Source organism: Pochonia chlamydosporia, chromosome 3 (genome assembly GCF_001653235.2).
Source record: "Pochonia chlamydosporia 170 chromosome 3, whole genome shotgun sequence".
Lineage (NCBI taxonomy): Eukaryota > Fungi > Ascomycota > Sordariomycetes > Hypocreales > Clavicipitaceae > Pochonia > Pochonia chlamydosporia.
In genome coordinates, this window is record NC_035792.1 from 4719856 (window position 1) to 4743584 (window position 23729).

At 51.0% G+C, this 23729-nt stretch overlaps 12 protein-coding genes across 12 annotated transcripts; 6 read left to right on the top strand and 6 right to left on the bottom strand.

Annotated features, from left to right (window-relative positions):
- Nucleotides 1-33: 33 nt before the first annotated feature.
- Nucleotides 34-216, bottom strand: VFPPC_15918 (hypothetical protein; the record flags this gene model as incomplete). Its single annotated transcript, XM_018293671.1, has 1 exon — nt 34-216. One exon carries the CDS (start codon nt 214-216, stop codon nt 34-36), a length of 183 nt encoding a protein of 60 aa, XP_018145967.1.
- Nucleotides 217-1832: 1616 nt separating this feature from the next.
- VFPPC_17637 (hypothetical protein) lies at nt 1833-2249 on the top strand (the record flags this gene model as incomplete). The annotated part of the gene is made up of 1 exon (XM_022429329.1): nt 1833-2249. The coding sequence occupies one exon, from the start codon at nt 1833-1835 to the stop codon at nt 2247-2249; it is 417 nt and encodes a 138-aa protein (XP_022285633.1).
- A 1047-nt stretch (nt 2250-3296) lies between these two features.
- Nucleotides 3297-5549, top strand: VFPPC_05237 (ATP-dependent RNA helicase DBP7; the record flags this gene model as incomplete). Its single annotated transcript, XM_018284466.1, has 1 exon — nt 3297-5549. One exon carries the CDS (start codon nt 3297-3299, stop codon nt 5547-5549), a length of 2253 nt encoding a protein of 750 aa, XP_018145969.1.
- A 564-nt stretch (nt 5550-6113) lies between these two features.
- Nucleotides 6114-6437, top strand: VFPPC_13792 (hypothetical protein; the record flags this gene model as incomplete). The annotated part of the gene is made up of 1 exon (XM_018291564.1): nt 6114-6437. The coding sequence occupies one exon, from the start codon at nt 6114-6116 to the stop codon at nt 6435-6437; it is 324 nt and encodes a 107-aa protein (XP_018145970.1).
- A 315-nt stretch (nt 6438-6752) lies between these two features.
- VFPPC_13793 (golgi apparatus membrane protein TVP15) lies at nt 6753-7450 on the bottom strand (the record flags this gene model as incomplete). Its single annotated transcript, XM_018291565.1, has 5 exons — nt 6753-6925; nt 6977-7045; nt 7099-7157; nt 7288-7359; nt 7431-7450. 5 exons carry the CDS (start codon nt 7448-7450, stop codon nt 6753-6755), a joined length of 393 nt encoding a protein of 130 aa, XP_018145971.1.
- Nucleotides 7451-8057: 607 nt separating this feature from the next.
- VFPPC_05238 (elongation factor G) lies at nt 8058-10670 on the top strand (the record flags this gene model as incomplete). Its single annotated transcript, XM_018284467.1, has 3 exons — nt 8058-8246; nt 8310-8370; nt 8443-10670. The coding sequence occupies 3 exons, from the start codon at nt 8058-8060 to the stop codon at nt 10668-10670; spliced, it is 2478 nt and encodes an 825-aa protein (XP_018145972.1).
- Nucleotides 10671-12147: 1477 nt separating this feature from the next.
- Nucleotides 12148-12618, bottom strand: VFPPC_17636 (hypothetical protein; the record flags this gene model as incomplete). The annotated part of the gene is made up of 1 exon (XM_022429328.1): nt 12148-12618. One exon carries the CDS (start codon nt 12616-12618, stop codon nt 12148-12150), a length of 471 nt encoding a protein of 156 aa, XP_022285634.1.
- A 1693-nt stretch (nt 12619-14311) lies between these two features.
- VFPPC_05242 (SUN domain-containing protein (Adg3)) lies at nt 14312-15711 on the top strand (the record flags this gene model as incomplete). The annotated part of the gene is made up of 2 exons (XM_018284469.1): nt 14312-14898; nt 14958-15711. 2 exons carry the CDS (start codon nt 14312-14314, stop codon nt 15709-15711), a joined length of 1341 nt encoding a protein of 446 aa, XP_018145974.1.
- A 1074-nt stretch (nt 15712-16785) lies between these two features.
- On the bottom strand, nt 16786-18557 carry VFPPC_05243 (PCI domain-containing protein; the record flags this gene model as incomplete). Its single annotated transcript, XM_018284470.1, has 3 exons — nt 16786-17751; nt 17835-18135; nt 18229-18557. The coding sequence occupies 3 exons, from the start codon at nt 18555-18557 to the stop codon at nt 16786-16788; spliced, it is 1596 nt and encodes a 531-aa protein (XP_018145975.1).
- A 740-nt stretch (nt 18558-19297) lies between these two features.
- VFPPC_05244 (acetyl-CoA C-acetyltransferase) lies at nt 19298-20655 on the bottom strand (the record flags this gene model as incomplete). Its single annotated transcript, XM_018284471.1, has 2 exons — nt 19298-20440; nt 20506-20655. The coding sequence occupies 2 exons, from the start codon at nt 20653-20655 to the stop codon at nt 19298-19300; spliced, it is 1293 nt and encodes a 430-aa protein (XP_018145976.1).
- Nucleotides 20656-21698: 1043 nt separating this feature from the next.
- VFPPC_05245 (ubiquitin-conjugating enzyme, active site protein) lies at nt 21699-22388 on the top strand (the record flags this gene model as incomplete). The annotated part of the gene is made up of 4 exons (XM_018284472.2): nt 21699-21740; nt 21809-21873; nt 21968-22192; nt 22265-22388. The coding sequence occupies 4 exons, from the start codon at nt 21699-21701 to the stop codon at nt 22386-22388; spliced, it is 456 nt and encodes a 151-aa protein (XP_018145977.2).
- Nucleotides 22389-22745: 357 nt separating this feature from the next.
- VFPPC_15920 (hypothetical protein) lies at nt 22746-23012 on the bottom strand (the record flags this gene model as incomplete). The annotated part of the gene is made up of 1 exon (XM_018293673.1): nt 22746-23012. The coding sequence occupies one exon, from the start codon at nt 23010-23012 to the stop codon at nt 22746-22748; it is 267 nt and encodes an 88-aa protein (XP_018145978.1).
- Nucleotides 23013-23729: the final 717 nt, after the last annotated feature.

Below are 23729 nucleotides of genomic sequence, written 5' to 3' on the forward strand. Positions count from 1 at the left end.
ACACCTGGGGGGGAAGGAGACTATAGTCCGGAGTTAGCAAACAACGTTGTTGGTTAACATGAGCGTGACATGTAAAGTATGCCTGAGGTCGCCGAAGGAGGGAGAGCTGTGGGAAGGGATGAAAAACGGCGCCGTGCAACTTTCTTTGTGGCAGTTGCCAGAGCCAAAACTAAAAACCGGCACGTGGAACAGTATGAAGATGGAGGTGTTTAACATACGGGGAGATTAAAAAATAACGTCGATTGCAGGTTCATTTGACAGCGAGCTAAGCCGTCAAACGAACGCGCGGTCCAGGTGAAGTAAAATGGTGGATGTTGGTGGATTAAGAAGAGGTAAAGAAGGGAAAGAAATGCCAAAAGGATGCGACGTTTTGGCCTTGTGGTGTTTGGTGTGGGCAAAAAATCTCGATGTGAGTAATGAATGGGATGTGGGAAAATTGGCCTGGGCGACGGGGAGCGAGGTACGATGTAATAAGGCGTCAAGGTGTGGGGAGGGCGGCCGGCTTTGAAGTCCCAAGGCCAAGTCTCTTTCTACACAAACGGGGCAGAGCGGGTCCAATTGCAGTGGAAGGCTAGGGAAAGGAGGGATGGAAGGGTCAACACGGACGGATAGGATAGGGGACTTCTAACGGAACGTTTTTGTCTTGGGGTTGTCTGGCGTACATCCAGTCAACCAGCCCATGCATCCACCCAACTGTCCGGCCACGCTAACTTTACGGCGTCGGTCCCTCTGAGCAGGCAATGTGTGCTTCCACAGTCCAATCAACAGCCAGTTGCGCCTGAGGACTTCGATACCATCATGCTGGTCATTACATATCAATCTGCTCTGGTCTCTCTTGTCCTGCACAGAATGAGTGGGTGTGCTGCTCATCCTCACCTCGGCGCCATCTCCACTGCGGAGGACACAATTGTGGCCCCTGGCATCATCCATTTGCGTCCAAGTTGAGTCTGGTTTTGCTCGCCTCGCAACTCTCGACGTAAGGCCGTTAAAGCCCGTCAAAATCGGATGCAACTTACAACGGCGCAAGTATAGCCTACTCGGAGATAATGAAGCGCGTACAATTAATTAGAGGCTTCTAAAGTTCTTCGATGGCTGGGAGCTGCCCAGTACTGCTCTGTATAATTTACTTATTCCTGGCAAGCTCAGACCGGCTACTACTAATACGGCACCAGCAGCACAACACAGCACAGACAAGGCACAGGCAGGGACTGGGTCCGAGGCCTCGCTGCCGTGACTCATTTACGTCAAGTTGCTTCTGATGAATTTACCGAAACTACGGAGCACACTGCAACTGCCAAATGCAAGTCGTCATTGTATCTTTTTTTTACCCCTTGTCATCTCACCTTGCTCCCGTCTGTACCCATTTGCCATTTTCTTCGTATGGTGCAATGAATGACAAAACAAAGTACACGTCCAGAATAGGTCGTTACTGTAACACGCGGATTGAACAAAAAGCCCGAACGCCAATCTGTCCAGCTTTCGGACAGATTCATTGCAGTTGCCCTATGAACAATGCCATGTTGTCCTCTTCAACTTGTGCCAGACACCAACATGCCCTGGTCGATTGCACACGCGACAGCCCCAGGCCGCCAGGCATACGTGCGCGTCGACGCTGAGGATGACGAAAATGCTGGCAATTGAAAGCCACCATGGCGCAGGGCAAACTTGTGTGTGAGGGCCTCCATCCACACCATCGAGAAGAAACCGGCCATGGGCACAAGGGAGCCCTTGCTCTTCCACATCGTTGACTCCATGCTGGTGGAGGCAAAGGAAGAAGCCGGAAATGCTAGCGCCCGCCTGTCAGCCTGTCGGGAAGCACCCAATGGAAGCCCATGGCAGAAAATGGCACCCATCATGGGGCTGTCAATATGCCTTCACCCAAAGTTGTCCATGATGAGCCTGGTGCCATGCCTCCATGCCAGTCTTGTTATGAACTTCCTGGGAAATCTCCAGCGGGGACCGATGGCCCTTTTCATTCTCACCAGACCACTGTAATTTCAGGTAATTGTCAGGTCAAGGCTATGCACCAGGTTCAAGGGGGTATCGACAACCATGCAGCTGGTTTTCATTCCAAACAACACGCAAAAAATAGAAAAAAGGAAATGGCACGTTCGCTCACATCCATCACTCAATTCCCAAAAGGATCAAATTTTCCTGGAACGACCTTGGCACCACTGACTGCAAAAGAAACCATAATATGCGCGAAAAGCAATTGCTGTTTTGGTTCTGTATCCTCTCGTAATATTTGATGGATGTATTGGTCCATGTTTGGTGGAGGTTGACGGGTGCTGCTGCCGCCTGGCATGTGCAGGTTAAGGCTGGGGCCTTCTAAATCCAACCCATCACCAACTAACGGCACCCATCAGTGCCACAAATACCGCCCTGGCGCCCTGAAACTGTCGATGCAGGTCACTACGAGCTGCCGTTTAGCGGGCCAAGACCGCCAATCTGGTGTCAAGTTTGTCCATTCCCAGTTGATCGGCCTGTTTTTTTACCATCACATGGCCTGCAGCACGAAAATCTCCCGTCATGACACTCGGATGACCCGGAGACCTGAGGATCCCAGGCTGACGGGACTACCCCAAGCCACTTTTCTCTGCGTTCCAAAGTTCTTCGCAAATCTTCTCCTTGAGTCGCCGAACCCACCACATCTGTCGGTCTTTTCAGAAACCCGGGCCCGATAGGTCATCTTTGGTCCGTCAATTAGGATCGATATGATTGCAGCTCGTACCCGAGTGAGCTCGGAATTAGGCCAACATCCAGGAATCGAGATGCGGTTTGCAACTTGGGGAGTTTGGATTACCCCGCGAGATCAGATATGGAATATTTGCCAAAATTCCATGGCATCAACAACGGACCTTGAAGAGTACTTTCTGTATTTCATATGCGTGAAATGGTCCAGTCTGCGAATGGCTCGACGTTGATAGTGTTCGACCAAGCTTTGCGGTTGACTGACTTGTGCTGAAACGTGGCATATCAATCGTAGTCGCATTCTCCCATCAAATTTCATAGTCTCTTGGCATTCAAACAGCCGCCCCTGCGTAAATCGATCAAAGTATACGAAGAACTTCATGAGGCATATCAATCTGCCTTGTCCATGCTTTCATGCCTCAGACCACCATGGACAAAAGTCTGGTACGCATGTGGCGCGAGTGGATCTTATCCATCTTATCGATAAGACAAGGATAATGTTCCTGAAAAAAAAAATGCCTGCGACACTGTCGATAGCGGTCTGCTGGTGAATTTCCAGTTCCAGCCCCACCATTATCAACAATTCAACCTGAAAAGTATCAATCATGGCGGATGATGGTATGCTTTTAAATTTTGAGCTGGGATCTGAGCCTCTCAAGACCCAGGTCAAATTCAAAGGCGGAAGATGGAGAGACAGGAAGCGTGCTGAAAAGAGCGCAAAGTTGGCGCAGTCTGGCTCATCTGCCACCGGACCACAGAACGATGAGGACGACTTCAGATCGTCAAAACGACAACGAGTCCATGGCGATGCCTCTGGAAACTATGCGAGTTACAGACCAGGTCCTCGACCTGACCGGTTCGGGCACGATAACCCTGCCAACGACAGTCCCGGCCAGCACAAATCGGACCCAGCGACCAAGGGCAATCGCCAGGTCATCTCACGACTCTTCTCGTTCAATCCAAGCCAGACGACCGAAAATACCAAAGATGAAGAGGAATGGAAAGCACCCCAGCCGACCAATGCACCACTTACGGACGTTGCCAATTTCGGTTCACTCACGATCTCCTCGAGACTCGTCGATGCTTTGGCCAAGATGAACCTCGAGCGTCCGACTGCCATTCAACAAAAGGTGATCCCGCACATGTTGTCGAATAGCGGTGATGCTTTCGTCCAAGCAGAAACTGGCTCTGGAAAGACGTTTTCTTATCTCCTCCCCATATTGCATCGAGTTTTGATGCTCAGCGGCCAAGGTGATGGCAAACAAATACACCGAGATTCCGGCCTTTTCGCAATCATCGTATCGCCTACCCGTGAGCTTGCGAAACAAACACATACAGTGCTTGAGCAGCTGATCAGACCTTTCCCGTGGCTCGTCTCAACCGCAATTTCTGGTGGAGAGTCAAAAAAGGCCGAAAAGGCAAGAATTCGAAAAGGTGTCAACTTTCTGGTTGCTACGCCCGGACGGCTTGCTGATCACATCGACAACACAAAGGCTCTGAACATGGGAACAGTTCGCTGGCTTGTTCTCGACGAAGGTGATCGACTGATGGATTTGGGCTTCGAGGAGGATTTGAAGAAAACTATCGACGCTCTCAAAAAGGTTCCCATTGTCAAATCTACTGAGAACGGGGCATCCCTGGACGGCCTGCCGGAGCGCCGTGTCACAGTACTATGTTCAGCTACGATGAAGATGAATGTCCAAAAGCTGGGAGAAATGAGTCTTGCAGATGCCACTTTCTTGGCCGCCGAAAAGAGCGACGACGATCCGACCAACGAGGAGATTGTTCACAAAGCTCCGGCTCAACTACACCAAACATACATTGTCGTCCCCTCGAAGCTTCGCCTGGTCACACTCACATCGTACCTCAAATCGGTCTTTTCTCGGCGCGGACGCACCATGAAGGCCATCATCTTCATGTCATGCGCAGACACTGTCGATTTTCATTACGAAATCCTCCGCAACCCTAACGAGACGGAGTTGCCGGCCACTGTACAAAAGGAGAAGGAGCTCATTGAGAAGACGGTTTCCAAGGCTGCCTACATCACGTCTCCCGCAAGCCCAGACGTCATCTTACATAGGATGCATGGTTCGCTATCTCAACCGATCCGAACAGCAACCCTGAAAGCCTTCTCGGCTTGCAAATCACCATCCCTGCTCATCACCACGGACGTCTCATCTCGAGGCTTAGACATCCCATCCGTAGACTTGGTCATTGAGTACGACCCTGCATTTAGCTTCGCCGACCACATTCACCGCGTGGGACGAACCGCTCGTGCTGGCAGATCCGGCGACGCCACACTCTTCCTCCTCCCTGGATCCGAGGAAGGCTACATTGAGCTGCTCAAATCGTCAGCGCCCCCGTCATCACAATCATATGAAAATATTCTCAAGACGGGATTAATGAACAAGCTAGAATTCCCGGTAGAAACGTCCGCCACCCCCACAGACGGACAATCATATCACGACAAGGCTGAATCGCTTCAGCTTCACTTTGAGCAGCGCCTGCTCAACGACACCAGACGCCTGGAACTCGCTCGCAACGGCTTCAAGTCTCACATCAGAGCCTATGCAACGCACATCCGCGAGGAGCGAGTTCACTTTGACATCACGCAGCTTCACCTTGGACACGTTGCGAAAAGTTTCGGTCTGCGTGACCCCCCTGGCGGCATTGGCGCAGGCATCGACCGCAAGGCCAACAAGAAGAAGGGCTCGTCCAACTCCAAGGATCGCCACTCTTCTTCCAAGGACAACGACACATCATCAGCGGCTGTGGACCAGAGACCAGCCATGGATATTATTAAGCGGAAGAGCATGATGTTGATGAGTAGCGCCGCGGATGAGTTCAACATTGGTTGAGGCGCTCGCTCTAACAGGACACCGAAAAGCATGGCATTTTACGATTTCCAATTTTCACATGTATATAGAATCATTTAGCTTTTCCCCCAATGGCATAGCGAAAAGAGTCCAATTATGTTTCGTCTTTTTTTTTCGCCTCCCCGAACAAACATCAGCATTCACATGAAAATCGACCATTGTCAAAAACATGGCTGCCCCCAACCCTCCCATCCACATGTCATCCTGGCTGCGCTGAACCCCAGATCTCGTCAAACAGGATTTTGTATGGCCATTTCAAGTACACTAGCAGCTGTCAAGCAGGTGGGTTCGCGCGGCCGTTGGGGATCTTGCCATCATCCACGTCAAGCCTCACCCACATGACGTCAGGGTTATGGCCTATTCCACAGCCAAGTTTCACGTGTTGGCCTATAAGAAAACCTGTTTACATGTATAATTCTGGACCGGAATACAAGTATAAATAATTGCGAGAGTGTCTCGTTTACAATTCTACATTGACAAAGAAAACACCCAAAAAACTACAAGCATACACCACTTATACAAAAAGAATCTCGAAAAGCAATCACAATGGCAGACCAAAAGGCTACGAGCGCAGTCAACAACGCGACTGAGAATGTTTCCAACACGGCCAACACTGCTGGTGACAAGGCCGCAGGCGGTCTTGGGTTCGTGACCAGCACGCTGGGTAACACTGTCGGGGGAGTTACTCGAACGGTTGGGGGAGTCACTGGCGCTGCTACCAAGGGTCTTGGAGATACGGTGAACAGCGCGGGAGGTGACAACGTTAGACCTGTTGGTGATGGACTTACTTCGCTGGGAGGCGGTGTTCAGGGTGGACTTAATAGTGTTGCTGGAGGCGTGGAGGGTGCTGGGAACTGGAACAAGAAGTAATGTAGTATAATTGTCAAACACCACATAGTACGACACAGAATGAAACAATAATTTGTATTTTTATTACTTCCTATCAATCTCGGATGACTCCATGCCACGTCTTTTGCGTGAACAGAGACCATCGCTCTATCCCATCCGCCCTATCCTCCAATATCATAAAGGTACATGCGTTCCGCACTCTATGAGGATTCGTTTCAAAGCGTTCAATATTGATTCGTTGTTGGCCGTGCTTGATTGTAGTGGTGACAGTGTGCGGCAAGACCATGTCGCTGAAAGGATTGGCTCTCCTTTCGAGTCAACCTTGTCGATGGTCGCTTAGACCTGCTCGGCGCCCCAGCCGGCATCGGCTTCGCGCATGTTGCTAGGTGGCTCGATCGAGGGGATGAATTCGAGGACAATGTAACCGAGACCAACGACGCATACAATGCCACCGGCAATGTTGCTGAGGACCTTCTCACCGAGGAGGAGGCCACCAAGAAGGATGTAGACTGCCATGTGGTTAGTCTTAATTTTGTCGCGCTTGTCGAGCTCTAACTTACAGATGCCTCTTCCAATGAAGGAGAAGAGAAAGTTGGCGTATCGGGACACCTGAGGAGGGATTTGGAATTCTACAGAGTTGTCAGCTTGATACCAGATTTTGCTGCCGCCGCCAGACGCTTACCGAGCAGGGCAATAGCAAGACCGAACACAATCATATAAGCGCCGAGGATAATCGGTTGCCTGGAATCCATGTTAGCCAGCATGTTCGCGTTTCCTGCTTCAGAAGAAGCGCGGGTGTGTTCGATCGTGGTTTGCGCATCGAATCTGCCCCTGCATCCCTTGAAGCATTGGTTCAGAGGCGGGGACGTACAGCTTGAAGAAGAAGATTTCAGCGATACCACCGAGCACGGTGATGACCGCAACGACCAAGTTAACAATTCGGCTATAGGTCAAGCATACACGTTAGCGATTGCTCAATTGAATGGCCGCTGTTACTGGGCATGCGAAACATACAAGATGTCGGAGAGCTCCATTGTGTCTGTGGGATAAAGATCTTGATGTCTACAAGATACTGCAAAGACAGAGACGGGTATATATACTGCGCGGGAATGTCACTGTCGAGATGGATCCAGGCAACGACTTAAAAATAGAGGGCGGAGCGGTGTTGACGAAACCAATTGGTTGTGTGTCGCAAAAGAGAGGTTGGATGTGGTGGCAGGTGAAGAGGTGCTTGGAGTTGGTTTGCGGTTACGTGCACACTGACGTACTGGCTGAGCATCCAAGGTCAGGGGCGACGCAATGATGGGCTGAAAAGTGGGTCGCTGAAGAGGCAGCAACAAGGAAGCACCCACTCCACCGCTTGCCTTTTTCGGAGCTGGTCTGGTTGGCAAGGCAGTGGCCAGAAGCTCCAAGAATTCTGCCGCTCGTTCAACTTCAAAGTGGACAGCATCAGGAACAATTTTGACGAATTGGAGACTTCGCACGGCAGTTTGCGAAGTGAAGACAATTGAGAAGTTTGCGAATCTCCCCGAATTAATGGAAGGGGCGCTATTCTGACCGCGGCCACTGGCGAACTCGATATGCTTCCCCCCGGTGAAGGCCACTCAGGTTGACCAACTACTAAACCGGATGTGATTCAACATGATTATCCTATCCCTATGTCGAAGGGTGTCTCCTTCTCACGGCTCAATATCACAGTCATTGAAGCATGGTGTAGCGCTCAATTCAACGTCACTTGGCCGACGTGCTCTTCATGGTCAGGCTTCAGCGCACCAGGATGCTCAGGTTCAGAACATTCGCAATATCGGCATAATTGCTCACGTCGATGCTGTATGCAATACTAGTGGAACGCTTCATACACTGAAAAGAAAAACAACTAACTGTCAAATATAGGGCAAAACGACAACCACAGAGCGAATGCTTTATTATAGCGGAGTCACGCAACGAGTGGGAGGTGAGTTGCGACAAGATGGGTGAACGCGGTACATGTCAGCACAAGCAAATCCACTGACAGAATCTTCGCTAGATGTTGATGCTGGCAATACCGTCACTGACTTTCTGGAACTGGAACGGGAGCGAGGAATCACGATTCAGTCAGCAGCAATCACTTTCAATTGGCCGAAAGCTCAAAACTGCCCTCCTGGGACTCACCCCAAGACTGTCAACTTGATCGACACACCCGGTCATCAAGATTTTAGATTCGAGGTTGATCGGTGCCTACCCATCCTTGACGGCGCCGTTTGCATCATTGATTCGGTCAAAGGTGTCGAAGCCCACACGGAACGAGTATGGGGGTCGGCGCAAGAGTTCAAGATCCCCCGTCTTGTATATTGCAACAAACTAGATCGCGAAGGGGCGTCTTTCAAGAAGTCCGTCTTGGAAATCGGGACTCGGTTGAAGGGCTGGCCCCTCGTATGTCAAATTCCGTGGTGGGAAAAGGAAGCCTTTGTAGGCGTAATAGACATCATTGAAGGTGTCGCCTATCGATGGAAGTCGGAACGAGAAAAGGTCCGTTACGGACCGGACGAGCTCAAGCAGAAACTGTCCGAGTCTAATCCGGAGTTGCTGGCCGAAATCCAATTGGCCCGACAACGTCTCATTGAAGGCCTGGCCGACTTTGATGAGGCCATCATGGACGAGTTTCTTGCCGAAAACACGGACATACCAAGTTCAATGCTGAAGCAAGCAATTAGACGCACTATCCAGAGCGGTGATGGGCGTGTTATTCCAGTCTTCGCGGGTTCCAGCTTTCGCCATATTGGCGTCGAGCCATTGATGGATGCCATTACCGACTACCTGCCAAATCCAGCCGAACGACCGGATGCTGAAGTACGAGTTGGATCCTCTAAGCAACGCCTTCACCAAGTTTTGGATAGCAAGGGCAAAAAGGCGGGTGCAAGCATTGCCTCTGTAGCTTCTGTCTTCAAGGTCGTCACACACCCAAAAGAGGGTGTCATCAGCTTCGTTCGAGTCTATCACGGCACTCTAACGCGTAACGCATCGAATTTCAACACCAATGTCAACATTCAGGAGCGGCCCATGGGAATTCTCCAAATATCAGCATCAAAAACACAAGATGTACAGGAGCTCTCAGTTGGGCAAATCGGCGCTCTTAGAGGTCTCAAGAAAGCCCGAAGCGGAGACACATTAATAACGACTCTGCATGGCAAACCTGTCCCAGAACACCTCCGTCATGTCCAGATTCGGCCGCCTGAAATTCCACCACCTGTTGCATTCTTGCAGGTAGAACCGTATGGAAACGTCGCAGCCCAGGAGCTACAAACCGCACTAGAAAATGCCTCTCGAGAAGATCCCAGTCTTCGATGGAGTCGAAACCCGAAAACTGATCAGTTCACAATTCAGGGAATGGGGAAACTTCATCTAGATGTTTCTCTTTATAACATGAGACAAAAGCACAAGATCGATGCCGAGTTCGGTCAAATCGAGGTTGACTACAAGGAAAGCGTAACCCAGCCGACGAAGCCACAATACACAGTCTTTGACAGACCTGTGGCCAGCAAGCCAGGCAAAGCTGCTTGTACCGTAACATTGGAGCCTATTGACGCCGATAACCATGACAGCCTCCTGGAATCTGCTATCGAAATAGACGGCAACATTTATGAGATCGAGGTCCCCGAGTTTGCGGAATCGACCGCACTGACATTCGACGTTGAAGAAGCTCGACACCAACTTCTCAACGGAGCCATTGCCGGACTGGCACGTGGTCCCCGTAGAGCCTCTCCGATTCACAGCTGCCATGTAAAACTTAGCCTTGATACCTCGGAAGGTTCGCTGGAGAGCCCTACTGGCGGACATTTCAGCAGCGTCGCCAGAACTGCGGTGCAGAACGCTCTACGAGACGCCTTTGACAAACAACAGATTGGGGTTCTGGAGCCCATCATGCTTACACATATCACTTGTCCGGAGGCAACGGCCGGCACTGTGCAGCACGACATTACTTCCGGCGCTGGTGGACAGGTTCTTGAAGTGAAGGACAGATCCGCCGAATCAAGTGGTGACGACTTGATTGACGTGTCCAAGATTTACGCTCCCCCTGATCCGTATGATTCTGTGACGTCTCTCCGGGGCAAGAAGACGACGGACAGGATGGTGGAGATTGTGGCCAAGGTGCCTTACAAGGAGATGCTAGACTATGATGACCACCTGAGGAGTAAGACGGCTGGGCGTCATTCCATGACCATGTCGTTTGACTCTTTTGCGAGGGTGGTTGGGCACAGGGAGAAATCATTGTGACCTACCCTGTACTAAAATATGCAACCATTATGCTCTGTACTATAGAATCGAGATATCCCAATTTAACACATTTATAAACTTGGTGGATGCAAATTGCGTATATTTTTAGCGGGATATTGCTGAGTGTGAGTTTATGCTGTCTCGAGGGCGGGGGTTGTTTGCGTGTTCAATACGATCTACTGTGGTTTACATGATATCGCTAACATTAATAGCCCCTTCAAGGTGATCATGCCGCCAGCTCGCCCTGATGCTCAGCCAAGAATTGGAAAAGGGGGCTCTTCCACATCGAATGAACAGGCAACCTCCCATAGCCCAATGTCTACCTACGTAGTTATTAAGGTTGAGCAAATAGTTCTACGATGTTGCGGGTAACGAACCTGGAAGTGCCAAGTCACGACGCCAGGACAGCACTACTGCCCTCGATAACTGTACAACGAGCTGTATTGACAGCCAAGCCAACTACATAACACGGGCATGGAATTGGGACCTACGATGATGGCCAGAGCATTCTTGTCTGGTCTCCAATGCTTGACCAGATGCGGCTCGCAGACAGGTATGCGCAGATCTCGATGCACCGGATAAACATCATTTACCCTGAAGGGCCTTGGAAGCTCCCTTGTCGAAATGCATAGACTCAATTACATCACCTTCCGATACTGTACGTCATGCATATATTTGTCTGTGGTGCGTAAGATCAAGGTTCTGTCAGGAATTATATGCAGGTGAGATGATCATCGGTGGGATGGACATCCGACGCATTTCAATGCACTGGATATGAATGGCGACTTGCGCTTATTCACCTAAAAACGGCCACCGTGCTCCTGGCAACCGGGCCGGAGAGCATTTTTACAATCATTGTAGCCCGAGTGTATACGGAGTGGATGGTATTCACTTGAGGTTGGAATGCGGCGCGAACTGGCTCAGCTGGAAAGGTTCGCCTGGTCTCCGCAGAGGCTTTTTGACAACATTGCACACAACTGCCTCTCATGATAGGCTGTTTTTGTGATTGCATGGTTGGCTCACGCAACCTTTTGCAATTCTTGCGTTTGAAATGCAAATTTATCACTCGATGCGCAAGGTCTGGCTGTCGCGTGCCAACAATCGGCCGTAGCCACCATAATTTGCGCTCAAAGCAATTTTCAGGATAACAACCATGAAAATGATTGGAAACCACATCGGTGAGCGAGTCTGGTCTGCCCGTTGGTTGGACTGCGGATGGCCCGTTCATAATTTCTCACTTTTTCTTATCGATGTTTCTTTTTTTGCCACATGTTTCTGAGCCTAGATGTGTTTGATGCAACGGCGCGAGATTTGGTGCGAGCGCGGGCCACGAGAGAGCACACCAACAAGTCAGTCGGAAGTTTAGGCTCATAATTAGTATCCCTGTTCCGTTGGGAAAAATTTGCAGACTGCTCAGGTGCCATGTTGCCCCGAAGATTCTTACCGTCGCATGTGCCGACCAAGAGCGATCTTCTCATTATTTCGAAACCGGGAGAAGAGTTTTCTTCCCAAAGACGTGATACACCAAAAATAGATGTCTAGGGAATTTGACTCGCAGCCGCCGCAACCCATCAACCGAGTCCCTTCTCCCGTGGCAGCCGATCGAAGGGCAGCAAAACTGAGCGATTGCATCTGTTCTGTCCAGACTATTCACACCCAAGAGTCGTCCTGGGCAACAAGGGGTCGGCCGCAGGGAACATGAGCTGGCTCCTCCAGCGTTTGGTCCAGAAATAGGCGAGACGAGGAGGCTCCGTAACAAAACGAGTGGAGGAAGTGGAATGAGCCTGATGACTCCGTGCTGGAGTCGATTCTCTCGTTCCTTTCTTCTGAAGTTGTTGCAACGCGTTGATCTCCGGATGCGGCGACCCGTTTGTTTATTTTCTTTTCTTTCCGTCTCTTCCATTCTGAAGGTCTGAATCAAATCGCGCAATTTGTGTCTTACAAGCATCAAAACACACTAAAACCTTCTGATAGAATTTGATGTTTTGCAACGAGTCTCAGTGGCGGTGGTTCACATTCTGAAGGGAGGGACCAAACAATAGGTGGCGCACTTTGCCACGCATTCTGGGCACACATACGGCTCAAGCGCGGTATTAGCCAGGCACAGATGCAAGGTACCACCAGAACATGCTCCGTACACCCAGTGCCAGATTGCCAGATTGGCAGACTGGATCAGACTTTGATAGATGCCCGAGACTGATTGGGAGGCAATGGCCAAGCTGCACAAAGAACGTTACACTGAGCGTGTGTGCGAGGTATCCAGTCTGTCGGCACTCGATGAAGCGGTGTGGTGCTGAGGTCTTTTTTTTTTTTTTTTTTTTTTTTTGTCTTTACCCCTATCATCTGTGAGCCCCATTCTGTGTCTGATTACGCTCATTTCTTCAATCTTTGGTGTGGCGACAGCCAAATGGACGAAAGGGAAGAATTGCTTCTGGCACCAACGGGAGTTCGTTGTAATTCTGCGTTGTGGCTTGAGCCGGCGCGAGACCAGTTGACCCCGTTAGGACACCAACGACTCGCCATGGCAATATATGTATAGCAGGTACAACGGTTGGTAGGTGGGAGCGCCACCAACGGACTGACTGGATCATCCGTCAATGAGAGTTGAGTCGCTGGAAAATGTGATGAAGGTTGATGATTCTACCAGACTTCATCTCCGGTTGGCGTTGTGCCCAAAAGTTGGTACCCATCTCTGCGACCTGTGGCTTTCCCTTCATTTCGGTTGTGCCTTTCATGCCGTCTGATTGGCCAGAGACTGTCTGGTACCTGCGTTGCTCCTGCCTCACACTGCTTTGGTTGAACCGGGGGAGGCGCAAGACTTCCCGCCAAAGACGGGTTGATTGGCGGCAGCCCGCAGCCAGTCTCAAACTGGGCCAATAGACCGCCACAATCCAAACATAACCCGCGCAACTTCATCTGAACGTGTCCACATGTGAGTCTAACGCAGCAACCGTAATTTCACCACCATCCAGCCTAGACAACAAGACTCCACACAGACAGGGCAGATTGACACGCACCATGCCTCTGACACGCCTCGCAATCATGGCCTGTGTCAGTGGCCCAGTGCCTGTGTTCCTGAATGATGGGCCCTGGTACGCCGCCCCGGCCGTTCAACCATTACTCGTCCGGGGGTGGTTCAGCCTGGGCTTCCAAACAGTCCCGCCTCGTCCCTCAAGTCAAGTTCCTTGGGTTGGGTTGGGCCGCCCATGGCCTCAATATTCGTCCGTCGCTTCACACCTATTCTCTCCCCTTCTCTTTCACCCACCCCAAACCCACACATGGTTCCTTCACTAATCCCTTGATGCCTGGTTGCTGAACTTCTCTCATTACTCTTTGCTTTCCCTTCTGTTCTCCGTCTCGTCTCTCCTTACCGATTCGACTGTCCAACGACATCACCGCTCACTTACACCGAACCACCACGCTCTCTTATTGCAACGCGAAAGAACAAAACGTATTGATCTAGCTGGCTCATATTCAGTTTCAACCTCGACTTCGTCGTCTTCGCCAGGTGCCGCCATTCTCGACACGGAGCAATATTCGAGAGTTACGCGACGAAACCTGGCGCTGAACGTCTACAAGTCTTTGACGAATCCTTCCTACTTACAACAAACAAGAGACCCATTCTCTACCCCCCCGCGAACATGAAGACTTCCATCATCCAGGCCGTCGTCGGCACGGCTGCCGTCTTCATTGCCGGATGTGATGCGTCGTCTCATCATCGACGAATGCACCAGGCGCATCAACGTTTAGCTCATCCTCACGGCCATGTTCACTCTCGAGCCGAGACCGATGCCATTGTCAAGCGAGGAACTTGCGCTTTCCCTACCGACGACCCTAACCTTGTCGCTGTCACTCCTGACCAGAAAAATGCTGGATGGGCTATGAGTCCTGACCAAGAGTGCAAGCCAGGCAACTACTGCCCTATTGCTTGCAAGCCTGGCATGGTTATGAACCAATGGGATCCGGATTCGACTTATACCTACCCGGCCTCTATGAACGGCGGATTGTATTGCGACAAGAGTGGCAACGTCAAGAAGCCATTCCCCGGCAAGCCCAACTGCGTACAAGGAACTGGCTCGATCAAGGTCGTCAACAAGTGCAAGAGCCACATGTCTTGGTGCCAGACTGTTCTGCCTGGCAATGAGGCCATGTTGATTCCCACGCTCGTTACCTCTGAAGCTACCATTGCTGTTCCTGGCCCATCGTATTGGCAGGGAACCGCTGCTCAGTAAGACCCCCTGAGGACGAAACTTGCTACCAAGAATTTGAAGACTAATGGCATTACAGCTTTTACATCAACCCGCCGGGTACTGGTACTGACGGCTGCATTTGGGGCACAGCAGACAAGCCTATTGGCAACTGGGGTCCCTTTGTTGCCGGTGCCAACACCGACAGCAACGGCCAGACTTTCGTCAAGCTCGGTCTAAATCCCATCTATGAATCCTCCGGTTTCAAGGGAACCAAGCCTGGGTTTGGAGTCAAGATTGAGTGCCCCAACGGTGGCTGCAATGGCCTGCCATGCCAAATCAATCCCTCTGGTGGCGAAGGAAGTGTTGACAGCAAGCTTGCCGCTGTCGGTGCTGGAGGTGCCTCTTTCTGCGTAGTCACCGTTGCCAAGGGCAGCACTGCCAATATTGTCGCCTTTGATGGATCTGGCGGCAACAATGAATCGCCCAAAGAGTCTTCGCCCGCTCCTCAGCCTACCACCACGCAGCAACCCACGACGAGCCAGGCCCCTACTACGAGCTCAACTCCTGAGCCTACCACTAGTGCTCCGCCTACAACCAGCTCCGAGTCGTCGACCTCGGCGCCCACGACCTCATCATCTGCTCGTCCCGTGCTGATTCCTGGTATCTTCCACGAAAACAGCACCACGTCTGACAACTCCACGACCACTACGTCGACCACCTCTGTAGTTGAGACGACTGCTCCCAATGCCCCCAAGCCTACTGAAAAGAAGGGTGAAGCTGGCCGACAGCAGGGCAGTGCCGCAGTAGCCGGCCTTGTTGTAGCCTTCATCGCCGCCGCTTGCTTGTTCTAAAATGAGCAAAAAGCTGCGCTAATGTTTTAACGGTTCATGCTCACGGCCAGCCGCACCTTCTCTTCACAGTCTAATTTTGACTTGGTACTTACAACTTACAAGAGTATGCCGACTTTGTCAATATTAAGTTGAGCTACTCACAATTTTTCATTTTTTTTTTGGGAAACATACCCGGCTCCCCCCTTTTTCTGGCGGCCGGCATTCAAGTTTCTTTTTTTCGACTCCCATTCGCAAAAGACATATCTTATACCCATGACCGAGATTAGCTTGCCTCAGTGTAGCACTTGGCATTTCAGCTTCATTTCTTACTAAATATCAAACCGAATCCTATCGGCGATAGTGTTTATTGTCTATTGACACCCTGTCCTCCATTGGAGGACGGCTTTACCCAACTTTGGGTTTTTTTTCGGGCACTCTGTTTTACTTTTTTTCTGCTAGAATGCCCGACTTTTCACCTTTATTTTTCGTCGATACCCTCTCCCGTATGGGAGATGCTTTCACTCTTCTTCACTTTACTTCTTCACTTTTCTCCTTTTCTCTTTCTGATTGGGAAAACCATTTTAGGGGTGCAAGGATATAAAAGCGTTTTATTCAGGAGATATGATTAACGTATCTACAACCTTTATGGCTACACTACTTTCCAAGAATGGATTAGAGATCCTGTTGGATTTCTGCCGCGGTTTTTGGATACTAGATCTGCGTTTGCAGCCGAATTCTTGCAGGGCCGTGTTTGTCTTTGAGGTTGGAAACCATTTTTGGATCTACGGATGGAAGCTTATGCTCACGAATATGCATCCCGCGGCGCCTTTGGGCTACCTCGGGGTAGGTAGAAGACAGCATTGAATTAAAATTTTCTAAACTTGTGTTCCTCATGGTTGCACTTTGGGTGACATTTGTGTAGGAGAGAATCAAGTGAGCAATACTAACATGTTGCCTTAGGGTTATCTCCTGTAATTACATAACGCAGCATACTTGGGTGAAATAACAAGCAATATTCTCATTAAGGGGTATCATATCCATCATATCTAACCATGCCATACTTCAGCATCGACTCTCTGCTGCAAGTGGCGATGCTCAACCCTTCACCCACCCGGGTACATCATTAATATCAAAATCCTCCTCATACCTCCTCTCCAGAATGGCCTGCCAAACCACCGGCCACCCCGCCACGACAGGACCCTTTGCCTTGGCCCCGATAATGGCGAACCTCGCCTGTCCATGAGCCACGAACCCGTGCATCAAGCCCTGTTGCACCAGCGTGGCAACCATCATTTCCACATCGTCCAGCGTGATTTCAGCATTCCCCCAGACCAAGCCCTCGTTTGGCCGCAGCTTCTTTGGTCTTCCGGGCGGGGGAGCAAGTGTCGTTTCTCCCGAATCCGGCACATTATTAGCCACGGCCCTCATGAACAGCGGGTTAGCCTGCGAAGATGGTCTCCCCCTTGTGTTTGGATGAGACGGCAGCCACCCCTCTAATCGTCGCTGAACATAGACCGCCACCACGTGTAAATGGCCTATGTCTAGCGTTGCTGCTTTGCGGGAAGCGGCATCCGTGGGCGGCACATAAGTCAGCATGAAGGTTTTGCGGGCCAAAGAACGCCATAGTAAGGGCCGTAAGCGGTGCGTCAAAGCGAGTAGAAGGCCCTTGTCGAAAAGCCAGGTTTCGTGGGTGGACAGATGGTGCTGGAACTGGATGAAGTTTCCGGACCGAATGGCCTGGCAGAGCGGTGCGAAGACGGCTTGGAGGGATGCCGCTTCGGGGCGCTGGAGGAGTGTGCTGGAGGGGAACCGGCCGAGGAGAATGTTGCAGGGGATGAGGTAGGTGAGGATGTTTGTGCGGTGGGAGACGAGCTGCGGCGGTGTTTGGAGGTAGGCCTGTTCGAGGCACAGGGCCGCGCGGTGGTAGTGCTGGTTGGAGAAGTTGAAGCGGCCGAGGTAGTAGAGGAATGTGACGCGCTGGGAGGCAGGGTAGAGGGATAGGGGGGGTGATATGGTTGATATGTTGACGAAGATCATTTTGGCGAGGTTTGTTCGTCGGCACTGTATTTGTTAGTTGACGGGTATTTGCTGGGTTCTAATAAGGATGGACATGGCTGCGATGACAAAAGATATGAGAAACATACCGCGAATAGGAGCTTCAGTACAAGATTGGCAAACATGTAAACGCCCACCTTCTTCCCTTCCGGCACTCTCCCCACAGACCGGTCGGTCAAGCACGTCGTAAAGATCTTCTGAATAATCTCAGCAGACGACTCCGCGACGGATTTACCACCCGTCTCCTCATCGACAGAGCGAATCCGCCGCGTCAGATCAGGCCTTCTGTTGAGCTGGAGCGTGAAACGGGCGAGCGTGACAGAAAAGGACATGCTTGCTTGGAGGAGCATAGCCCCGTAGGTAGGATGCGTAAATGCCGTGCCGCAGGAGCTATTATCTATTAGAAATGTGAAACCCTTAAAGACCATGCGCCAAAGGTCCAGTTAAAAAGGGTTAACAGATGGCCAGGATGAGCAAACTCACTTCACCAGCGCAGTCAACAACTCATGCGTCCCCAGCAAATCGTCGTAATTGATATCCCTCCACAGCGTAAGATAATCCTTCATGAAGGACTGAAAACTAGGCCACGCCGTCGCCTTGCCGTCCGGCACGTCATCGTCGATGGGGAGGTGCGTCTCAATGACGGCCTCCAAGCTGCTCGGGGTGTTGAACTTGGCGCGCAGCTCGGCCGCCATGTCGAAGTAGGTTTTTGCGGAGTTGGGCTCGACTTGTAGCCAGGCGCGGAGGTTGTCGCCCTGTTGGAGGCGGACATATTTGTTGATTTGGGTGAGGAATTGGGCGACGAGGGACATGGCGGGCTGCAGACGGGAGTGAGATGTGGTGAAGAGGTGAGGTGAGGTGAGGTTGGGTGTGGATTGGATGCAAGCTATTTTTGGTGGTGAGGTTTGGTGGCGGGGCAGATGTGTGTCGATTGTGTGTAAGTCGTGCGCAATGAGCCTGAGAGACAAAATGAATCATAGGTTGTGTTTTAAGGTTTAATCTGGTAGAGTAGAATTAATATTCAGGTGACAGAATGCGCTTTGCATGGGATTAAATAATTCATCAAGTGACGTTTTCCACGAAATCACAGCACATACTAACACTTGAACAGGTTGTAAGCGCACCTATATCGCCAGCAATCACAGACCAAATTGTAAAACACGAGCATTCTGTGATTTGAGAAAGCATGCTCACTGGTTCAGGCATGAAAAGACGGCCAACAGGCGTTGCTTTAACATTAGGTAATTTAACACTAGGCCTGTTAAAAGCCCCGTAGGTAGTATGTGCTGGTTCGTATGTGTCCGCTGGTATTCAACACCATTTTGCTTGCGTACTTGTTGGAACTACTATCGTTCAGTCTGTCACATCTTATAGATCCCAAGTTATTGTACACAATTTATTCGTAATGCAAATGGCTATCCAATGTCCCTTCCTCCCTCTAATGCGCTTAGCTGGTATAGTAATCATTCCACCACATGAGTTCGCTACTTTTCCACAACGACCCCATTTCCAAGACCCGTATCAACTTGTTACATCATGAATATTCTATCCCTTAAACAGACTCGACTCTCTGCACAACCATGGCAGTGGCAGCGCCGCCGCCGTTGCAGATAGCGGCAACACCATACTCACCAGGCTTCAACTGGTGCAGCAATGTGGTCAGAATACGAGAGCCGGAGCTTCCCAGAGCGTGGCCGAGAGAAATGGCACCTCCTAGGGGGTTGACCTTGGCTCCCTCGAGTCCCAAGATCTTCTGGTTGGCCAGAATGACGGCGGCGAAGGCTTCATTGAACTCCCAGACGGCGACTTGGTCCTTGGTAATGCCAGCCCTCTCCAGAGCGATGGGTACAGCCTTGGCAGGAGCAACAGGGAAATCAATGGGAGCCATGGCAGCATCGGCATAGCCGCAGATCTTGGCCAGGACTCTGGACCCGGAGCCGTATTCCTGCGCAATGGCTTTGCTGCCGAGGACCAGGGCGCTGGCCCCGTCGTTCAGGGTGGAAGCGTTGGCGGCAGTGACAGTGCCGCTTCCGTCGCGGACAAAGGCGGGCTTGAGAGTGGGAATCTTCTCAATCTTGACATCCATGAAACCTTCGTCGGTGTCGATGATCTTGCCACCCTTTCGGCCCGGGACGGTAACGGGGACGATCTCGTCGGCAAAGGCTTTGTCGGCCCAAGCCTTCTGTGCGTTCTGGTACGACTGAATTGCGTAGGCATCCTGCTCCTCTCGGGTGATGTTGTGGGTCTTGACGGTGTTCTCAGCACAGTTACCCATGTGGAACTGCTTGTAAACGTCGGTCAGACCGTCCTTGATCAGACCGTCCTCCATCTTGACATGGCCAAAGGCCGGGAGACCGCTGGCGCGTGGCAAGTAGAGAGGAACCTGCGACATGTTCTCCATGCCACCAGCGATCTGGGCCTCTGAGAGACCCATTTGAATGTTTTGCGCGGCCATGGCAACGGCTTTCAGACCTGAAGCGCAGACCTTGTTGATAGTGGTCGCCTCGATGGACTCAGGAAGACCAGCAAAGATGGCGGCCTGACGGGCAGGAGCCTGACCGACTGAGCCCTGAAGAACATTTCCCATGTAGACATCAGTGATCTTCTCGATAGGAACCTTGGACTTCTCGACGGCCGACTTGATGGCGGCAGCACCAAGCTTGGGAGCAGGGACGGTCAAGAATGAACCATTGAACTGGAACGCCTGGTTAGTTTTCTAGCCCGTAATACCATGCGAGGAAATCATGAGAGGGGACGAACCTTGGCTGTTGGCGTTCTGGATGCACTGAGAATGTAGGCATCTTGAAGTTCTTTGCGAAGAGCAGCGCCAGTGGAAAAGTGGCGAGCTGCTTTCACATGCCAGGCCAGCTGGCTGGCGAATCGTGGCGATCTGAGCTGTGCGACGGGCATTGTGAAGGTTCAATTAAGCGAGTCGAATGATGCATCTACAAATTATGAAGTCGCGAGTTGCAGAAAGCAGCTACTGACGGAGAAAAATGGCCAAGGTTCGACGAACGGCTGGGCAGTGGTTAGATATTGGGGTGGTGGTGGCATTACAGGTTACAAGCTCGGTACGCTTCGGCTTAGAGCGGGGAGGAGCCGGCATTCCGGGGAACATTGAACATTATTGGCATTGAAGGACTGCAGGCGAGTGACGGAACCGAAGTGGAGCTGACAAAAGGGTGGCAAGTCTGGTCCAAAGCAGCCACACGCAACCACACCCATGACGGCAAGCCAGTGCCATTGAGACCACTTTGCACCAGCTGCAGCTCACGCGCTTCGTCTGGCATGCCCCGGAGTAAGGGACACGGAGCATTCAAAGTTAGTCTCCGAGAACACATCCATACATGCTCTGTGCATATGACGTCGGATCCGGCTACGAGACTGAATTGGCGTCTTGCATTATGCTGTACACGCTTGGTGTCAAGCACTCTTCAACTAGCGACATTTGGCCACAACTTCTTGCTTGCTTCTTCATACTGTGTTTCCCTTCTGCTGAATAATTCAACGCCATCTGGCACGCGACTGTTCTTCGCGTGGTCCACGATGCGTAATCACGTGATACATTCTCTGGGATTCCAGATGCGTTTGGAGTGGGCTTTGAATGATGCCGCATTGATTGGCCTGGGATTTAACGCTTCATGATTGGCAGATATTGGCAGCGACCGCTGGCTGGGGCGGTTTCGGTCGAGGTGAATGAGCGTCAAGTCCAATGATTACTGGAACCGCTGGCTTGGAATGGCCAAACCCCATTCAATCTCTGTTCAACACCACGCCCAGCCCAACTTCTCAAGCACCTGTCAAGATAAAAACTTCCACTCCTCCGGAGCGAGACACAGCGGCAGAGTCCTTTTTCTTGCATCTACCTTTTTCAAGGCCGATAGCTGCACGACGCCGCTTCACCGTCGCCTCTTCCTTTGCACATAACCAGCTCTAAAGCTGGGCTCACTACCATGTCTACCGCAGCAAGGCGCCGTTTGATGCGTGACTTCAAGGTTCGCCACACCGGCTCACGATTCTAGTTTTTCGTCTCGCAGCACATCCTAACTGTTTTTTTCTGCAGCGCATGCAGACAGATCCTCCCGCAGGAGTTTCAGCTTCCCCTATTCCCGACAATGTCATGACATGGTACGTTGCGCTATTCACGGTCGATGTGTCGTGGCCATCCCATTCTACGCATGCATCCGAAGCTCATTCACCTGCTTACCACGACTTGATGTAGGAATGCCGTCATCATCGGGCCCGCAGACACACCGTTCGAGGACGGAACATTTCGACTGGTCATGCAATTTGAGGAACAGTATCCCAACAAGCCGCCACAAGTCAAGTTCATCAGCCAAATGTTCCATCCGAACGTTTATGCCACAGGGGAACTGTGTCTCGATATCCTACAAAACCGATGGAGTCCAACATATGACGTAGCGGCTGTGTTGACGAGTATTCAGAGGTATGTTTTTCTACTCATGTTTGCGCTATTACTTTGGGAAACTAGGTGGCACGTGCTGATACATTTCAATAGTTTACTGAATGACCCGAACACCGGATCGCCCGCAAACGTCGAAGCGTCGAATCTATACAAAGATAATCGCAAAGAGTACACAAAGCGGGTGAGGGAAACTGTCGAGAAAAGCTGGGAGGACTAGCACCCACGTTGAAAGGGAGTAGTTGGGAAATACAGCAAAGACATTTACGGCCATCTCGGAGTAGTGTCGGCTGCGAAGAGTTGATTCATGTGAGGAACTCGTTGGCAGTTTCTCCTGCATCCGGTCGAAGCGTGAAAGGAGGTGGATATAGTTGGTCAGGCGTTTTTGGTGTATGGTGTTGGACTGATTATACCAAGGGAATCGCATATCAGATAGCATGAACGCATTGTTAATAAGTCTTTAAATCTGCTCTTGGCCCCCTTCACTTAGCTGTGACGAACAGCACCCGGTTTCTAGGCGTCGCACCATGAATGTAGTTGACGGTGGTGTCTGGCAGGGTTCACGCATTTCCAGAAGTCATCGCTTGCATGAGGGATAGGGCCGGGGTGTCCCACTGTAATTTGCGTGCTTGATTAGGCCTTGTATGCATGCTCGTGACGGACATTTGGCTGCCTGCTCAAGTAGGTACTCTGAAATGCACAGTTGCATCATGTCCTGGCCTATAGCATACAACCGAACTAACTTGACGTAATCGTTTGACACCTTGCACCGTCGAAATCTGTAGTATAATAAGTAGAGCACGCTGTTAGGGTGGAATACAAGTACTTTTCTGCTTGCAAGCATGCCTAGGTATTCGAATCGACTGATGTTCCGCTCCAGTCACAACTCACCAGTGAGTCGTGCCATGTCGACATTGCACCCTTGGCCACACATGTGATTGCAGGGGGCAGTTCACAAGCTGTTCCCCAAACGTTCCAGTTCAGATCCTTTTGCTAGTATTCATGGGCAATGACAGGTTCTGGCTGAAACAACCGGCCGTTGGTTTCGAGCCCCTGGAACCCTTTGTATGGCCTTTGGAAGCTAGATGGCTGACTTGGTTTAGACTCGAGTTTGTCGTGTTTGGCCCCGCCATGTTGAGGACCCTTGTTGTGGTACACAGCAGTGCCGCTTTAGAGGAACTTGTTTTCCCAACAACGAACCAAACTTTATTAGACAATTTCGCACTAGGTTTTCCATGACATCTAGATGTTAAGATTATGAGTGGGCGTCAACATTTATGCATGAAGAATCATCTCTGGGGTATGTCGTAGCATAAGGGCTGCTAGAGTGGCATCTGTCTCGGCTATCTTTCAATGGTCTGTGTGACTTGGTGGATGGGAGACTCTCAGCCATGGAATCGTTACAACCTCCATGGACGGGAATGGATGGGTTATTAAAACTAGGTGGGGGATTATAAGAGACAGGAAAGAAAAAATACCCAGGCTTTAAAGGGAATGGCTCTGCTGACAAGTTCGGTCCGCGGCGACGAAAGGCGGTCAAAGACCCTTGGACTCGGTAGTG